General features: G+C 50.5%; 1 protein-coding gene across 1 annotated transcript in view; it reads right to left on the bottom strand.

Annotated features, from left to right (window-relative positions):
• The window catches only part of FAM135B (family with sequence similarity 135 member B), a 183,741-nt gene that overhangs the window by 80,493 nt on the left and 84,165 nt on the right, over nucleotides 1–19,083 (bottom strand). The window contains exons 3-5 of the mRNA XM_047073820.1: nucleotides 17,394–17,533; nucleotides 8,751–8,821; nucleotides 3,839–4,012 (exon numbers count right to left, since the gene is read on the bottom strand). Of these exons, the coding sequence (XP_046929776.1) occupies nucleotides 3,839–4,012; nucleotides 8,751–8,821; nucleotides 17,394–17,533 (385 nt within the window). The remainder of the gene's footprint in view (nucleotides 1–3,838; nucleotides 4,013–8,750; nucleotides 8,822–17,393; nucleotides 17,534–19,083) is intronic.

Consider the following 19,083-nt stretch of genomic DNA (forward strand, 5'->3'; position numbering starts at 1 on the left):
TTACACGATCATTATTATCTTTATGTAGCCACCGCTGCTAATAACACACACCTAATCGAATAGAATATAGTCATTACTCTGATTTGTTTACTGCGATTTTTTTTTAATTTTTTGACCTTTATTTATTTTTGAGAGAGACAGAGAAACAGAGACAGAGTGTGAGCAGGGGAGGGGCAGAGAGAGAGGGAGACACAGAATCCGAAACGGGTTCCAGGCTCCGAGCTGTCAGCACAGAGCCCGACGCGGGCCTCGAACTCATGAACCATGAGGTCACGACCTGAGCCGAAGTCGGACGCTTAACCGACTGAGCCAGAACTGCAATTTAAAGCAAGGGTACAGTTTGGCTACAACTGGATCAAAGGAACATTGCAGGAAAACACAGAACATGTGCATGAGCAGCGATGCTCACGGCATATTCGGGGGCAGACCGCAAGTTAGTAACTGGAATCACTAGCTATTTTCCTGAACTGTGGCCTTGACTGACTCTTCCAGAGGATCTGAATCCCCCCAGTGGAATCCACCTGCCCCATTTAAGGCTGAAACACTGGAGTCTCTTCTTGAGGGTGTTTCAGGAAAGGCGGAAGGTCTTTTGAGGTTAAATTTTAATTTCTCACCTGCTTCTTCCTGATTGGACTTGAGGAATGCTGGGAAACTCACTTTTCTGGAAAAACCAGAACTTGCCCCATTTGACAGGTGTTTCCCATCATTTTAAAGGGTTGCCTTTGTTCCCAGCCACTGTGAGGTAACTAACAGAAATCCTTCCTAATAAAACCCAGAGAACAAAAGACAGTTCTATTTTAACTTCCATCCCTGGAGAAGCCAGGCTCTGACGCTGAATGTCTCTGTGCGCTCCATTCGATTTGCAAGGAGCTGTTTCCATCAGAAGGTTAAGTTTTCTACGAGGAGTTTCCAGGTCCCAAATCCTCGTTAGAGAGTATCAGGGCTCCCAGCAGCAGGAAGATGGCCTTTCACAGCCATCTTGGGCAACATGGACACTTAGCTCCTAGCTGGACCCTGGCTCTCGTCTCCACCCTGATATCGCTTCCAGCCCAGCCGACTCTGGCCACAGGAGGGATCTTTACAAAACACAGGTCTTACTGGGTGATTCTTCTGCTCATGTCCTTCAATGCCCCCTTCTTAAACAATGAATGGATTTTCAATTCCTCAATGTGTCATTAGTTACACTGCTAAATGAGACCTTTATCCTTCCAAATTTATTTCTCACTGTGCTAGACATGAGGCCGAGATCGGACCCCGAGATGTGCACATGGCGGGCGCTGCATAAATATTAATCAACGGAATGCATGGCCAAGGGTTTACGTGTGCTATCTCATTTACTCCTTCTAATAACCTTCCCGCACAAACTGCAACAGAAACTCGGGGAGCTTAAGTCATGTGCTGCAGCTAACTCGTTCACTCAGCAGGGGGCTCAGAATAGATCCCTCTGACCCCAAAGCCAACAGTTCAACCCCACCCTCCATCACATTCCCACTCCCAGGATGGTTCGCTTGCTGAACTAGAGTTACTTACGTATGTTTCTGCCCTGCCAAACTCTAAGCCTCTTAAGGTCCCAGATCTGATCTGCTCATCCCAGAGCTTCCTGGCTTGGCCTTTCCAGAAATGGGTCAAGCTTAGGCCACCCACCACTAAGCAAGCACATGGTCACCATGTGCAGCATAGACGATGAACTTCATCTCACTGCACTCTGTTCATCTCTTGCTGGATTACTATCACTGCCCATTTCGTAAGTTCCCTCCCTCCCTCCCTCCCTTCCTTCTCCTTCCTTCTTACTTCAATGCTGAAACAGATGTCTAGAGCGGTTACACATCACTCCGAGGACCCCCAGGAATTACCTGGTGGCTGCAGACAACAGGACGGGCCTGACTCCAGCTGAGGCACAACAGCTCAGTCTCAGGCCCCAGAACCACCGGCAGGGCACTCCTCTTTCCTACCCTGGGCCCAGGGCTGGGGGGCCCGGGGCAGGGGACGGGGGAGGGGGGAGGGCGTGGCTATCACCTCACTTCCAGCAGGTGACAGCCAGCCACTCATAGGACACCACCTCCCGCCATCAGCCCCGTGTCACTGACGGCAGACTGTGTCCTGAAGTCTGCATCAAGGCCACTTTTCGCCAAGCCTCAGAGCGAGCACACAGCCAGGGAATATCTCTGCAGGATCCTCATGCCCGCCCCCCCTTTCTGGATTCTACCTTTCCTGCAATTTCCCAAATTCAGGTCTGCTTTCCTTTGATTATACCTATGATTGCTGTTAATATTTTCTGCCAAACTCTGAGCAGCACTTGGCATATAATAACACCATAAATGCAGACAAGGAAGTCTATCGCAGCATCTCCTTAGCTGCCCCAGTGGGATATACTGTGCATACCCTAACACTGGTCCTGGGGCACAGCAGGCCCTCGATATAGCGATTGAGAAAGAACAATGAATATTCCCATGGTCTTCCTTACAGGGGTGTCTCCTTTTTCAGGGCCCAGTTTGGAGGAGCTCGACCCTAGACGGGCAGGAGAATGTCCACATTGCCAGCGGAGCGCTGGAGGCCAGGCACGGCACACGCACAGCCCATGATGCCAGCCCCCTCCACCCTCAGTGCCCTTGGCTCCTTTCTTGGGCTCTGAGCTAACTCCCCAAGGGCTCTCCCTACATCAAAACCCTACACTGCTCAAGGCCCAGCGTATGCAACGCACCCTTTCTTTCAGAAACTTCTCACCATGCTCCTTAGCCCACTTACTCTTTATCTCTGGACGACACTTCTCAGTTTGGGGATTATGGTTGATTGGACATATATCCATCCTGTCCACCATTCAGATCAGTGTCTGAATTAGCCCCCACAGCAAGCAGAGCCTGGGGTGGGGCTCGGCTGAGGGGCACGGGGACTGGGTAAAGGCCTCCAAGAACAGCATCTGCGGGCCCCGTCAGCCGGCCAGGATCCCGGCTCCTTTCCTAGTCGCTGACCCCAGCAGGTGATCGCAGCCAAGCTCTTACCCAACCATCAGTGGGGACTGGAGTCTCATGCATATTAACCCCCAGCAGTGAGAAGTTCTCCTTAAAAGGGGCACTGGAACGTTAGTTCCTTCCCGAGACTCCACATCACAAGATTCTATCCCTGACTGTCCCTTTGCACGCATGACCACCTCATACCCACGTGCACGGGCAAGGTTAGGAAGTGACCTGGTGCACAAAGCAGGCCATGCCAGGCACACGAGGAACATGCTCACCGTTGCCAGCTCTGTAGCCCCCTCTTGGGGATGCATTAAGCCTCGGTGCATCACAGGGCTTCACTGACAGGGTGAACACAGGGCCATATGGGTGGCCTTGCATTTGAACACATGGCAACCTGGGGAGGGGCGCAGAAAACAGAGTCCCTGTCCCGCGCTTAGCCACTACCCTTGTTTGAGAGCCACTAAGATCTGTGCACGGGACACGAGTGCTCCTGGTTTAGAGAGGAAGACTGTGCCTCTCAGGGACACGTGGTGACTTCTCAGATAAGGCACGGTTAGAAAAGGCAAAGCCGGGTGCAGGGCCCAGGTCCGGTCCGAATCTACTCTTGCCAGGTCTAATCCGTTGTTGGCAGATTCAGCCCCTTGACTCCCTGCCCACGCGCCCTGGACTCCTGATGCCCTCTCCACGCCGCCCACCGCCCACCTCTCCCCTGCCCCCGAGGGAGGCCCAGAGCCTAGACCCTCCTCCTGGGAGAAGCCCCTCTGGTCTGCGCCCATCAATCCCGGCCAGCCCGGCCCCCCTCAGCTGCGCCGTGGAAGGAGTATGACGAGAAATCCAGGGCAGCGCCCCACGCCTCCGCGTTCATGTGCGTAATTTCATACCTGATCAGGGGCTGCTGCAGAGCCACCAGGGCCGCGTGGATGGTCACCGAGATCACCGACAGGTGGAAATAGTCGAACATGACGGGGACCTGGTGGTGCAGGCCTCTTCGGGGGTGGAAGTGCAGGCCGAGCGTGCGGCTGCTAATCAGGGGTGCCCCCGCCACGTCCCTCAGCCTGGAAGGCAAGCGAGTGAGCCCAGGTGAGTGATGGCAAGCTATCCCTGCTGTCACCCAGGCAGGTCTGCGTGATGGCCCCGCCCCGGGCCAGCCACCACGCACGCATCATCTGATCCGTCCCCTACAATCACCCTGTCTGGTTTGAAATCCCTGAGGCTCCGAGAAGGAAGAGAACTCAGGAGGCATCACACGGTTACTTCTCAGCAGCCCCGGGGCTCATGCTTTGCTGTCACTGATACCAAGCACCCCCTCCCCTGTCAGGCCAGTGACGGAAAGACGCTCAGACCCCTTTTCAGGGCTCACATCAACCCTGAAGCCCTGGGCCTCCCTCCCGCCCACGCTGCTCGTCTCCCTCCACCAACGTCCAGCACAGCACTGCCTCGTGAGTCTGGGTTTTCTGCCAGAGTCCTACGTCTTATGGCCAGGAAATTCAACTAATTCATCCTTCTGTCTCAATACCTCGCATTGTATCTGGCAAACTGTAGACGTTGGCCAAATGTTTGCTTATGGAAAAGAAGAAGTGGCTGACCAAAGGAATAAATGAGTCCCAAAGCATAATGGCTGAACAGTCTGATGAGTTTCGAGAAGGATTCCTGCACCTTTGCTCTAGCATTCTGTCACTGGGGTGTGTCTGATTCCTAAGAGATGAACTAGCTGGTAGGCAAGGCCCAACAGAGCTGTTGGTTATAAAAAAGGGGCTGATTCTTCTCTAAATAAAACTCTTCCAGTGCTAACCTCAAGTTCTGGAAGCCAATCACTCCGGCTCTCTAAGTCTCTCTGAAGCAGAGCACTTGGGAAGCATGGATGGGGCATCTTCCATGGGTAGAGCCCAGAGCTCAGAGAGTATTTGGAGGACAAACTTCTCCTTCCTCCGTAGATGGAAATGAGACACAGGGAGAGGAAGGGAAGGGAGCGGACTCCCAAGACCCAGCTCAATGGGCTGGAATCCCCCTGGAATCCTGTCGCTTGGCCTGTGTGCAAATTGGCAAGTAAATCATTGCAGCCCAGGGTGACTCCGTAAACAGACCACAAACAACAGCCTCCTCTCTTACCAGGCAGAAACCTGATGGGGATGGGGAAAGGGGGTACCTCCCGAGTCTCAGAAAGCCATTAGCATTTACATTCACTTTAATTCTGACAATAATTTACTGAGGCCTTACAATGAACGGAATCCAGTGCTTTTCCCCTTAATCCTTATGACCATCATATGAGGTCTTTACTAGTATTATTCCATTTTCACATAAGGAATCAAAGCCAGCATGGGTTAAGTGACTTGTTCCAAGTCACGAGACAAAACTGAAATGCTAGACCCACGTTCATCTGACCACACAGTCCCTTCTGTGCTACTGGACTTCGTCACTTGGAATCCATTCAGACACAAGCTTGTGGGAATCACAGACATATTCTTAGGCTAGAACAAGAGGAGGTGAAGCACACGTCAGGGGAGCAAAGGTGTCAAAAATGTTAAAAGAATTTAAGCCACATCAATAGGAGTAAAGAACTCAGATTAAAGGAGGTGATAGCTGCTTTGTGTTCAATAATGGATAGAACCAATCGATGGAGATAAAACTCAATTCATGGGGGTCTCAATTTAGAAACGATGAAGGTCACCCTGAACACTGAGTTCCTATAAAGGAACCAAAAAGAGATCAAACACAAAACACAGAGAAAGAGTCCTGATATTTAATTGGAGATGAAGAGATGACTTTATTGAAGAGTCTTGTTTATCTGATCTTAAAGGGTCATCCAGACTGAGAATTTTCCTAAGTGGTTGCAAGGATTAAAATCAAGGGCAACCGAAGAAAGGCACACAAAAAGGACTTGTTCCTTAAATAAAGAAGAATTTCCTCATAGGCAGAACTGTCCAGGGACAGAAGGGGATCTGATGGGAGGGAGTGAGCTTCCCGTCCCTATGCAGGCATGTGCTCGTGGGCCTTTGCAAAGTAGCAAGTGCAAGTGTGAGAGGGCCAACTGGAGCAGGGTGATCTTGACTTTGGCCCTTCCAAATCCCTGATATTCAATGCCATGCTTCCCTATTTGGTCTCCACTCGGGCCTACATGGTTCTAAAGAAGCCATCTGCCTGGGTCACGTTTCAAAGCCTAATGCGTATCCCCAGGATGTGCTACAGACACTGCATCATCCTTAAACCCAATTTAGGAAAATGAAAAAATATGGCATTTTGAATTCTTCCCCAGTCCCTGGCTTCCTGTTCCCCTTAGCTAATCTTGTACTCCATGAAAACCCCCTGCTCTGATTGTTATTAAGTGCTCTGTATTACAGACAGGAAGTGACACGTGGAAGCCCGGTCCCACAGGCATCTAGGAAGCCACAGAGAGGAAGAAGACATTGATTCGGCAGACCACACACTTGAGATACTGTCTCTCTTAATCTTCATAACAGACTTGTGAGACATGGGTTCTATAATAATGTCCATTTTAAAAATGAGGCTGTTGAGATGTAGGAACAATTCAGGGATTCGACCAGCATCTCGTGGCGGCTGAGCACAGAGCCTGGGCTGCTGAATGTCCTACACTTTGCTCCCATCTCCGTGAACTCCCATCTTGATGGCAAGATGGTCTCATCTCCTGGGTCTGCCATGACTTATCATTCAGACTGCCAGGCAGGCGGGATGGAGAATGACTTCTAGGCCGAGCATGGAATCATTTGCAGGGTTCTCTGACTGCTTGGAAATGTCTACCGTGGAGTAATGGATGAATGTCTTTGAGGAAGCAGGTACAGGAAGATAAGGCAGGGTGGGTTAAAGAAACGGGCGGATGATCGGAATCGCAGATGGTTGAGGGGGCATATGGGAACAGAGGCAGAGGCTTAACTTCTGAGTTTATAGGTTAGGAAGAAAGCCAGCTTCTTGCGGGGGCTCTAAGCTCAATATGGTGCTGGAAGAACAAATCCTGAGGAAAATAAGGTTTCCCAAGCGTCCACCATCTCACAAAGAGGTAAGAAGCAGTGATGAGGGAAGCAAGTGGCCTGAGGGCCTTGGGGGCCTGACAAGAATGAGGAATCTGTGATATTGAGCCCAGACACCATGGCAGGACCATGGACAGATGCCTCTGACAACCCAAACATTACACATGACCATCTGCACATCAGATGTCCATTCTCAATGCGCAGACACATCGGGTCACTGACATCTCAGAGGACCCCACGTGATCCAACTCCTCACATTATGGAAACTCTGTAATAACCAGACACATCTCAGGGATGGGACGGTCCTTGAGAAGGGGGAGAAAGTTCCAAAAGGGCGTCTGAACTCTGAAGGGATTGGGAGGTCATTCTGACAGCATTAGACCATTGGCCACCTGGTTTTCTATTTTTCCATAGGAGGATGTGATGCTTCTGCTGAAAAGGTTGTAGAGACCAGAAGTGCAGATTAGCTTGTGAAGAGTGGTCAGGATAATTCTCTGCGGTTCTGCTAACAGAACAGAGGGAAAAGGAGTGTCTGCCCCATAACTGTAAGCCTAGTGAGAGGGATCTTCAAGTGTGTTTGCCCTTTGTCCCCTACAATTGGGGGAACATAGGTCCTGGTACCTGAATCATCTTGCATATGTCCTCAGGGGAGAGGCTGAGGGTGGCCGGATTGGCCAAAGGAAGAGTGAGCAGGATTGCAGGGGGAGAGGGTTCCCCACCCCTGAGGGATTAAAGTGCCTTTGTTCATTTCCCAAGGACCAGATATGGGTTTTTTCAAGAAGAATATGCCAAAAGAGCTTCCAGCAAGGAGTGAATGGCCCAGGCACAGGAGGCATCTACATCAAAGAACTACAGTGGGGGAGTGAGCAAGCTTGCCTAATTAGTGGGATTATCCCCAAAGAATGCATAGGGATACCCCAAGAGCAAAGGGCGCAGTGATTCAAACTCTACTGAGCCTTGCCTGCAATTGAACCTGTCCTATATGACCTCTGCTCCTCTGTAATCCCTTAACTCCTGACTGAGCGTGACCTTGTGAGACCCACACGCCCCTGCAGGGAAGAAGGCAGGAACAAAGAGGAGGCCTCCCACCGCCCTGCTCCTGCCCTGGGAGTTTCCTGACCTCAACAAGCCTGAAGCTGGGGGGGTGGCAGAAGCAGGCAGGGGAGGGGGGCAGTGAAGAGGTCATAAACTGGATGAGAGGTTAGAGTTTTGGTAATACCCTCGAGTGGCCTTCCTGATACCTGAAACAGGGACCATTTATTTATGACCTGACGGAATCTACAGCTGACAGCCTGCCCAGAGTAGCAGGAGCGGGATGCCACGGATCAGGGTGAGAAGAAGCAGTTAGAGGAAGGAGGAGCGTTGTCTCCTGTCTGTTGAATCGGCACGTCACAAGTCAACGGGTCTTCAATTTTCAGAGAGTTGAAGCACAGGGGCAGATATTTGGGACAAAGACGTGGGATCCAGGCAGGCTCTCCTCTGATTCAGAAGGAGCCTTGAGGATTGCAGCCTCATAGGGTCATCAATCTGAAGACCTAATTAATACCGCACCGGAAACGAATGGAGGTGTCAGGTATGAGAAGGTGCCAGATACTAAAGGCAAGCAGTCAGGAGTTGTCTGTGCACCCAGCACTTGAGCTATCTGCCAGAAAGGCACGCGGTCTACAGTGGCCGTGCAGACGCTCCCAGCCCCACTGCTGGGAGCCAGGCATCTGGGAAATGTTCTGAGGTTCAAGGCCAGGAGGTGCCCCAGGGACGAGGAAGGGTTGGAGGAAGGAAACCAGGATTTGGAGACTTCAGGGACACTCACTGCTGTTCACTGTCTGTAAAGTGGAGATCCACCTTGAGCTGAAAATCGACTTCACTTAGTGCCTCTTCCACCTGCAAGAGAAACAAAGTGGAAGGGATTTAGCAGTCATACCTGGCCCAGATGAAAAATGTAGCTGGCCTAATTCCCAAAGTTTAGGAAAAGAACCTCACTGCAACGTTAATGTCATTTACTCATAAAGCAGAATTCCCATGCAGAGTCCATAGAACTCTGGTTGGAGGGGAGATCTGTGAGCATTATGAGGAAATCAGAAGGAAGGGATTTATGGAGTCAAATGGGGGAAAAAGCCAATTTGCAAAAAAAAAAAATGTTAGGCAAGTTTTCTATAGCGCAGGCCTTTTGAGCCCCTTACTTCCCAAACAGATTTGATCTGGAATCCTTTTCGGCAGGAGGGAAGTGTTCTGTAGCACCCGCTCTGGGAAAGGGGGCTGTGAACTTGCCCGGAAGAAGCCCCCTTTGGCTAGCGATGGGAAAATGCTGGAGGTGACATCATCTCTGCCCTCGGGCACCCTCGCCAGGTGGGCACTGCTGTCCATGTGTAAGCAGGGGATGCTGACACCCAGGAAAGTGGGGGTCATCCCCCAAGAGGGCTCAGCTTCATAAGAAAGCAGATCTTTCTTTTTTTTCTTAAGCTTATTCGAGAGAGAGACAGAGAGGATCCCAAGCAGGCTCCGCACTGACAGATGTGGGGCTCGAACTCATGGAGCCAAAGACCAGAGTCAGATACTTAACTGACTGACCCACCTGGCCGCCCCCAGATCTTTCATTTTTGGCTTGAGGTCCATTTCATTCAACCGTTTACACTTTGAGACACGTTGGCATTTCCTGTCCTATCCACAGTTGCTTTCATTCTTCACTTTCCTATTTTCCTCAATTATCAAAGGAATCTATTTGTTCTACCTGCTGGCTTCTCACCTACATCTAAAAGATGGTACCCTCTGCTCCTCTTTTCCCACTTCCAACACCATCCCACCTTCAGGAAGGATGCCTGCTCAACACCAGATCCTTCCGCTGCCGCTGCTCAGCGGGGAAACCTAGGTGAGCACTGCACACTTGGGGCAGGGCATGAGTTCCTCCCCACACCCAGGCTGGATGGAGCCCTTCTACCCTGTAACCCACAAAACCCTGGTATCTAATTTCTATCTTGGCATTCAATGCTTCCTATTGTAATTGTTTCCGGTTCATAACCGGGAAGCCCGGGACCCAAATTGTTTCTGTCTAGTCCTCGCCAAGCTGCAAGTTGCACGTTACAAATTGCAAACATTCAAAAATCAGGCAACCTCACATTTCTATTGCAAGTTTCCAGCTTCTGTTAAAAAAAAAAAATCCCTGGACCCGGCAATGCAGGCCTGGCATTTGCAAACTTCACTTGGATCAGGCTCACGCTGTTCACTGACAATCCCCATCTGGCCTGTGGCTAAATCCCACCCCCCACCCCCCCGCCCCGCCACAGTGTCCACAGCAATCAGTCATCATTAAGGGAGAGAGTAGTCTCAATTCATTCTGGATCCCCAGCTCTAGGAATAGAGCCTGCCACATAGAAAGTATTCATGTGTCCTGAGGAATAAATAAAGCTCTTCTCCACCCCCTCTCCTGTTGGTTTTTGTTTCTTTGCAAAATGTCCTCATCCTTCAGGGATGGAAATCTCTTACCCAAAGGCATCTTTGGAAACACGTTCCTGGTTAAGCAGAACTCAGGCACAGACATATGGATGGAATTTATCTTTAGGGCCCCAGGGTTTTAAAATGTGTTGGAGAAAAAAAAAAGCATTTAAAAGTTAACATTTTGCTGGATCCAAGTGCTATGAATAACTTCCTCTGCTAGCTTTGTTTTGCATAATCACAAACCTTGCTTCGTACACACAACCCAGGCAGCTGAGCCTCCTGCCGCCCGTTCCTCGGAAGTGGGACTGGCAAAGGAAACCCGCCTAACCTCCTCCCGAGCGTGCTGGCGAGAAAAACTCACTGTAAGCCCCAGTTTTAAACTTGCTGCAATTCCTTTGGAACTAGGAGCGGAATCCCGGGCCAGGGTTGAGCCTGGCTATGGGTTTACTGATGTCTCAATAAATCTTGAATTCCAAGATGCTCCAGGATAAAGTCACTGGCTTCTCTAACCATTCAATTAATCATTGGCAGTTGGCTGCCTTCCCCTCCCTCAAAATACACACCCTCGTACATGGGCACGTGTGGAAAGGTGCACACACCTGTGCACGTCTGTATGTGCACACGTGCACGCCCAGCCACTGATGCATATCACTTGGTTTAAGACATCACCTCCCTTTAAGAGTCATTGTTTAGGGGCGCCTGGGTGGCTCAGTCGGTTAAGCGTCTGACTTCGGCTCAGGTCATGATCTCAGGGCTCATGAGTTCCAGCCCCTCGCTGGGCTCGGTGCTGCCAGCTCAGAGCCTGGAGCCTGCTTCGGATTCTGTGTCTCCCTCTCTCTGCCCCACCCCTGCTCGCGCGCTCTCTCTCTCTCTCTCTCTCTCTCTTAAAAATAAATAAACATGAAAGAAAAGAGAGAGTCATTGTTGAGCAGCAGGAAGCAGCGTGGTGTAGCACTGAACATAAAACCAGTAGCCTAGTATCCGCAGAAGAGTTCCTATGCAGCAGCTGACTGCCCATTCTGTCTTCTCCAATGTGGATAAAACGGAGAATTCAAGACTATTGTCCCTCATTCACAAATGAGAACATTGAGGCTCCATGTAGGAGTGAATTCCCAGTTCAACCTCCCCAAGGTCAGCTGGCGGGTGAGTCCCACAGCCCAGATCCAGTCAAGGGTCCAAAGCTTCTTTGGCCTTGGTGTGTGATCCCCTCTGTGTTGTGGGTATGCCTTCCCTCCCTGGTTGCTTTCGACTCCGCTCATGATGCTGACTCTTCTCCATTCTTAGCTTCTCTCCTGAGCTGCATCACAGCCAGTGGGGGAGGAGGCAGCTTCGGACATCGAGCTACATGTGTGCAATTCTTGGCTGTAGCCTGCACCAATCAGCCCCTCTAAGCTGGTTTTCTCAGCTGTAGATGAGGTTAAATATTACTTCCTCCTTAGAGAGCACTGCTATTGTGTGACTAAGAAAATACACCCAAAGGGCTTAACACAACATGTGAGCCAAGACCATTCTTTTTTATTATTATTTTTTGAGGGAGAGAGAGAGAGGGAGAGAGAGAGAGACAGTGTGTGGGGGGGGGGGGGCAGAGAGAGAGGAAGAGAGAGAATCCCAAGCAAGCTCCATGTTGTAGTGCAACTGACTCAATCCCACGAACCATGAGACCATGACTTGAGCCGAAACCAACCAACTGAGCCACTTGGGCGTCTCCAAAGACCATTCTTATAAATATTAGTTATTATTGTTATTTCCAAATTCCTATGGACCTGGCCACCAGAGGACCCTTCCTACACCAACTCCACATGGTGGGTCCACATACTGGTCAGAAACCCAGGCTTTTGTGGTCAAACTGCCAGGGTTCAAATCTCCACTCCACTCAAATCTCCACTCCACTTTGGTAGGTGACTTTGGACAAACCACTTCTCTACATCGCTGTGTCCTCCTCCATAAAGCAAGTGTTGCAAAACATACCACAATACCGTAGTGATGGGCTGCTGAGACCTTCCAAGCAAAGCACTCAGTGCAACGCCCACCACACCACACACGTCGAATACATACAAGGTGGTATTAGTGTTAAGATCCTGTGGTTATTACTATAACTCAGCCTGCATTTCTATCACTTCCCAAAAGTGATCTTCTCCCAGCTACCCTGGACCGTCAATGGACCCCAAGCCCATTTTGTGGCCAAACCTTACGGTCAACTCCCACTGAACTTTCTCGACTATGCGATGTGCTGCACCCCCCACACTTGAGCCCAGGTCCACAGGCCCTGGGCTGAAACACAGCTCCCTCTTTCCACACATCCTCACCGTTGCTGCCTCTGCTGTCATGCTCCCCAACACCCGCGTGGACTCTAGCACTGCCTCCATGTCCTGGGGCTTTGGGCCCTACTTTCCGTACTTTTGCCGGATGGACCTTTCCAAATCCCAACTCTCCTCCTCCTGATTCCTGAGGGCGCCCCCCCCTTTCACAACAGGTAAACATATGGTGTCCGGCAGGGCCTTCATGGTGCTAACTGCTGTGTCTTCAACTCTCCCGTCCACTCTCGCCCCTGCACCATCCTTCTGGAAATGATGCTTTCTTCCCCAGATGGGAGGTCTACTTCACTGCTTTTCCCCTGCCCTCTCCACCCTTGGTCTCAAGAGCTGTTCACAGCCTCCTGCAGAAATTCATTCCACCCATTCCGTAACAATTCAACGCTTTTAATCAACTCCCTGCCCCCTCAAAAGAAAACCCTCTGCCTGACTCACTAGGTCTGTGATGGGCTCAAGAATCTGCATTTTGAACAAGTAATGCCAGGAGACCGTGATGTGGGCACAACAAGGAATCACGCTTTGAGAAATGCTTTTCTTTTTTAAGCCTATAAACACGCAGCCTTGTTGACAAAGACTTTTTGATGTAATCTGCCCCTCATCCTCCTCAGGGCACCAAGCATCTTGTGGTTAGTAACTATCCTTTTTGCTTTGGCTCCTGGGAAACTTGGTGCTGAATGTGCGAGCTTCCATTAGCAACGCCTAGTGCCATGTTCATGCATTTCGGTCTGTTACATTTAGCCCTATTTACATTTAGGCTTCCAGGCTTCCCCGCCCCCTTTTTGTGATTTTCCTTGACTCTGGCTCAGTCTGTTGTTATTGTTGTTTTTCCTTTTACTGTTCTATGCATTTTGTCAGCCTTTCCAAATCCTCTGAGGGATTACACAGTGTATATAAATTAAACAGCCACCCTACTTGGACACTCACTCTTTGCAACCGTCATGCAAACATCCCATCTTATGCCTTAAGCGGTGACTGCTTCTGTCCACGGCCATGTCTTGCACTGACCTGTGCCCTCCCAGGGTGGAAGGCATCTTCACATCTGCATTTCTCATAGCATGCGCAATGGTATGCTTGATGTATAGCCACCATATAAGTGTCTGTTGTTCACAATGATGGCTGTGCACATGCCGGAACATGAACTCCGGACACCTGGCAATAAGCAGTGTTTTTGTCGTCCAAAGCAGACAGACACTCACTGGAAAAGAGCTAATGGAACCATTCTTGATATGAAACGTTTATGGACATACCCAATTAATTTTAATTGTCACTGATCTGGATATAATGATTAACTGTAGCATTGTTTGCTGCTGTATGGATTACTCCAACATAAATTATTAGCTTGTAGCAATGAATGATTTGGTATAAAAAGGAAGCCACACAGACTCCCTGTTCAACCTCAGAACAGAGGTTTGTTACAACCTGACCTGAGCTTAACTTGGGTGTTGGGAAAGCCTACAAATGCTGGGGTGGGAGCAAGTGGTGGAATTCAGATGGAAGATGACTGAGACACCTGAACATTGTCCGAACCCAGCCTCCCAACGCAACTTCTGCCCAGAAGGCCTTTGAGGTCAACACAGCAAAGGATGATGGTCAACAAGAGATACAGTAATGTTCGCCTGCCAGAACCTGGGCGAGCCAAGTGTGAACACGCAGCCTGGTTTGGGGTTCCTTAAAACTCAAAACAATCTCAGGGGTCTCTTCCGAAACTGGGTCCAGGAAGGAAGCTGATGATATACTCAAAATGAGGAATCCATGCCGTTCAGCAAAGAGATGACTCACAAGGGTGCAGGGAGGGTTTATGGAAAGCCACGGATGATGGCCAGTGTGTCAGGACTGGTCACTACAGGATGTCCTTGATGTCCTGGACCAAGAGAGGTGGGCCAAGCGAGTTATCAGAACTGGGGGGAAAGCTCCATGGAGCGAGCCCCCTGACCTGAGCTGAGACCTTGGGTAAATGTTTCACAACGAATTCTCAGAAGGAAAACTAAAAACCCTGATGGGCAGCATTGCCGAGTTCTCTGGTATAAATCTTTCCACCACAACTGATTGCTGGCCACCAATGTGACATCACTGAGTGGGTGAATGGGGAGCTGGCAAAGCATGTGTACCTTTGGGTCACTCAAGCTAGCCCCAGCACACGAGCTAGCCCCAGAATAACAGCTAGCCCCAGCACGCCAGTGGACAAGCAGCCCTCTCTGGCCCAATGGGAGCCTGGGGAATGTACTCTCTGGCCCCACTCCCCTCCCTTCCTCCAATCACTGCCAGGCTAGACCCAAACAGAACCCAAAAGAGGAGGATGCGGCTGAGTGGTGCATGCGGTCAGCCCTGGGGTCCAGAGCAGGTGGGGAGGGCAGAGGGCAGACGCTCCAGTAGTCAAACGACACGCCCAGCTCGTGGAGGGTGGTTTTGGTCTTTTTGATTTCAATGACAGATAAAGTGTTCGTGGGCACTGTGAGGGCATAAGGAAGAAGTGGACCAGGGTCACTGAAGGCTAACAGGCAACACTAGGGATACTCATTCCTGTTTGGAAGGAAGGGGGCCCCTCCTAAAAGGAGGAATTTCAAGTTCAGTTTGTTCACTACACCAACCAAGTCACCTGCTCGCATCTGCTGGGCAACTCAGACAGAGTCCCATGGCAGACGCTGGTGTTGCAAAGACAGACGGGAGACTCTGGCCCCGGAGAAGCTCACAGATGGGAAAACGGGGGACAAAATCTAAGACAAACACCGCGCCCTTCTGACGAAATCAATGGCTCGCCGTCACCCAATCATAACCTCCCCCTTCCCTCCCGTCACCCACAGCGCTAAGGCTGCCCTCCCCCACCACCTCTCTAACTTCACCTCCTGCCCCTTCCCTCCACTCACTGCGCAAGACATCTCGGCCTTATGGCATTAGCTGGGACACATGCTACCTCAGGGCCTTTGCCCTTGCTGTGCCCTCCTCCAGGGATGCTGTCTTCCCAAGCTCCTGGCATGCCTGGTTCCTGGGCACGTGGACCCCAGCTCAATGTAGGCTTTTCAGGGAGGCCTCTCCTGACTGTCCCTTGTCCTCAGGGAGTAACCTCCACCCCGTGTGGAGGCTGTGCAGGAGCTGAGCGCTGGGCAACCGTGAAGAGAAGTCGTCTCCCGGAGTTAGACCTCCTCCACTTTGGGACCAGTGATGGCTTTGCAGGACCCCCGATAGGGTGCCAGGCCCCCCCTTCCTGCCCTTGCAAGTGCATCTCACCACAAGTGGGCTGAGCATGTCGCCACGGGAAGCTCAGGGATAGGAAGTCCGTGACTTATTTATTTGACTACACTGAAATGTATTGATCTGCCAGTAAAATATAAGTCCCGAGACACCAGGGGTATTTTCTTGGTCACTATTTTATCGTTAGCCCCTCGTAGGTGCTCATCGGTGGTACTCAGTAAATCTTGCATGGATGGATGGATGGATGGAGGAAGGAAACATGAGCCACAGTTTTTCACCTGTAGCCACACGGTGGAACCTGGTCACTGCGTGGACCATAAGGACTTGGACGGAAAGGAGGGCCTGACAGGAGGAAGAGAGCACCTGGCCAGCAGGAGGCGCTCTGCACACCAAGTGGGGAATGTGAGTGGGGGGACCTGCTGCCAAAGGACCTTCCTAAAATGGGAATATACTGCCATATCGTTAAAGGCATTCCAGCAGGAAACGAGCAGCTGGAGTGCGACAATGGGAATCAGAGGCGGGACTGGGGAAGTGCGCGCAATGCCTTAGACTCCGAATATTCCCTCGAAACATGCTAACCTGAGGAATAGACAGTTTTCTTTTTTTTTTCTTAAGGTTTATTTATTTTTGAGAGAGAGAGACAGACAGAGAGAGACAGAGCATGAGCAGGGGAGGGACAGAGAGAGAGGGAGACAGAGAATCCAAAACAGGCTCCAGGCTCTGAGCTGTCAGCACAGGGCCTGACGTGGGGCTCCATCTCGTGAGATCACAAGATCATGACCTGAGCCAAAGTCAGATGCTTAACCGACTGAGCTGCCCAGGTGTCCCGGAATAGAGATTTTACAATCAAGCTTCCAACAAACGGAATGAGACCCCCCAAGGTCAGTGGGCTTCACCTCATGCTGTTGCCCCTGCACAGAGTGCCCTTTCTATTTGTCCTAGTCTGAGGGACTCTTAGTTGCTGCATCTCAAAGCCAGCCCCTTGGTGGAAGCATCGATGCCTCCCACAGAGCTCATCTCTCCAGCCTCGGGGCGCCTTCGTTTATTTGTGCCTACAGCCAGCAGAGTGCACGTCACCTGCCAGGGTGCTGGCTTCTATACCTGTTCTCCTACTCGATTACCAAGCCCTCGAGGGCAGAGTTCCTGCCACTTTCTCCAGCTTTGTCCCTCATCCAAGGGCCCTGCCCAGAGCCCTGCACGGGGCAGACAGTCGGTGCCTGCTGACCGTGACAGAATGCCTGCCCAAACAGATGAACAAACAGGCAAGGGAAGAAGGAATCAAAGCCTCAGTAAGTCGGTTAGTGGAAACTGTGTGGGACATGGATGGAGAAAGTACATGAGTGAAAGAATGAGTACCGGGAAGAACAAATACATGCATGAGTTCTCTAAAGCCATGAATCCCTGTCAGACTTTAGGGCAAATCCACAGCTTGTCCGTCACTTACCATCACCTGGGAATGGCGACAAAAGGCGGGGGGAGGGGACAGCACCTCGTGGCTGGCGGCAGATTCTACCACTTACCCTTTCTCCATCTAAGAGCAGATGAGCTCGGAAGATCACGGCGTCATTGATGGGCACCTCTTCATTCCTGTATAAGATCTGAAAGATCCGGCTGTGCGCGGCGTTCTCGTGGGCGCAGGCGGAGTGCAGGCTGTTGCCGTCTGCAAAACAAATCCCAGTAAGAGCCCGTGAGTTCCAGTGCCGTCCTACACCCGCAGGGTCCTCAGGGGTCAGTCCAGCCCAAAGAAAGTAATGGCCCCCAAACGCATTGCGATGAACAAAGATTAAAATCACAGAAGGACTCCTGTCGAGTGAACTGGGCTGGCATCTCAGAAGAACCTTACTAATCCCTTACACACCCTACGATCTTGTCGTGCAGTGCTCCATGGCTGGAAATCAGTGGCTGCTAAATTCCTCACCTACTCACCTCTATGAAGCCTTCCGTAATCCTCCTCTCCTGAAATCAGGGAGGAAGAGAACAGAGAAGATACGGACAGAAACCTCTTCCTCCTCCAAGAACTCCCCAGTGCCCCTAGAATCTCCCTCCTGAAAATGTTGTTCACATCACGTATGATATGGAGAACACTCTGTCTTGAGTTTTAGGTACGTGTGCTAATCCTCATTGTATTAGACATCAAGGTTTCAAAGGAACTCTGTGTCTTCCAAAGCATTCCAAAGAAACTCCAATTCTTAAGCACTGTCTGCGAATCAAACTCAAGTTCAGGAAGACTCACCTGTCTGATGATGACAGGAGACTTTACTGCACGCACCGGCCAGAGGTATGGAAAGCAAGTGGGTGAACTTCTCAGAACCACTTAACATATAAACTGCACACCAGGGACAATATCAAAATATTCTCAAATAAGTAATGCTAATATTTACACAAAACAAAGCAATGATTACCTGTTCATAATAATGACCAACCACGTGGCACTTTACAGCTTCCAACAAGCTTTCACGTTTGCTACTGTTCCCTAATCCTCGTAGGAACTTGCTAGAGAAGATTTTACTACGGATGGAGAGACCGTGGCTCAAAGGAAAAGAGGCGGGCATCTTGGTGTCTGCCATGTGACGAGGTATTGCTTGGATTTATCCTCACACCCATCTGTTTAGCAACCAAGGAAAGAAGTCTCGGGTGAATGAATAAAATGCACCTGTCGCCTAGCCAAAGGCAGGTCCTCTATAAATCACTACAGAAAAAAATAAATAGCATGTTTGCAAAGACAGCCCAGAAGATAAGAAGAAAAATCAGTGCAACCAGCAGAGAAAAACAGCTCAACTGCCTTGTGCATTGTCCTCAGATGGCCTGAAGAGTCCCCTGGAAACAGGGACAAAGGGTCACTGCCCGCCCCCACCAGGGCACAGTGACACACAAACCAAGACCTGTCTTGTAGCTTCAGAGGAAGGAACAAAAACACGTAAAATCCCAGGTCATTACCAAGACTGCTCAGATGTGCCTGCTCTAATTTGCACTTCGTCATGAAGGAAATAAAATTACTGGGCTAATGCAGCCCTATTTAGACCCGTTGGATTCAAATTGATGCGGCCTTTAAATAGAAGTGATCCTTGTGTGCAAATGCCTTTCTGTTTTTATTTGCTACACCAGCCCTTTCTCTATCACTGTCAAGGCCTAGTTGATCTATCAGCCGGCCCGACAGCACGGCAGAGGATGGATGGGGTAAAGACTCTGAAGGTCAGAGCAGCACTGAGG

Source organism: Lynx rufus, unplaced genomic scaffold (genome assembly GCF_022079265.1).
Source record: "Lynx rufus isolate CCGP_SWC_20201006 ecotype Redwood Valley unplaced genomic scaffold, mLynRuf1.p SCAF_12, whole genome shotgun sequence".
NCBI lineage: Eukaryota > Metazoa > Chordata > Mammalia > Carnivora > Felidae > Lynx > Lynx rufus.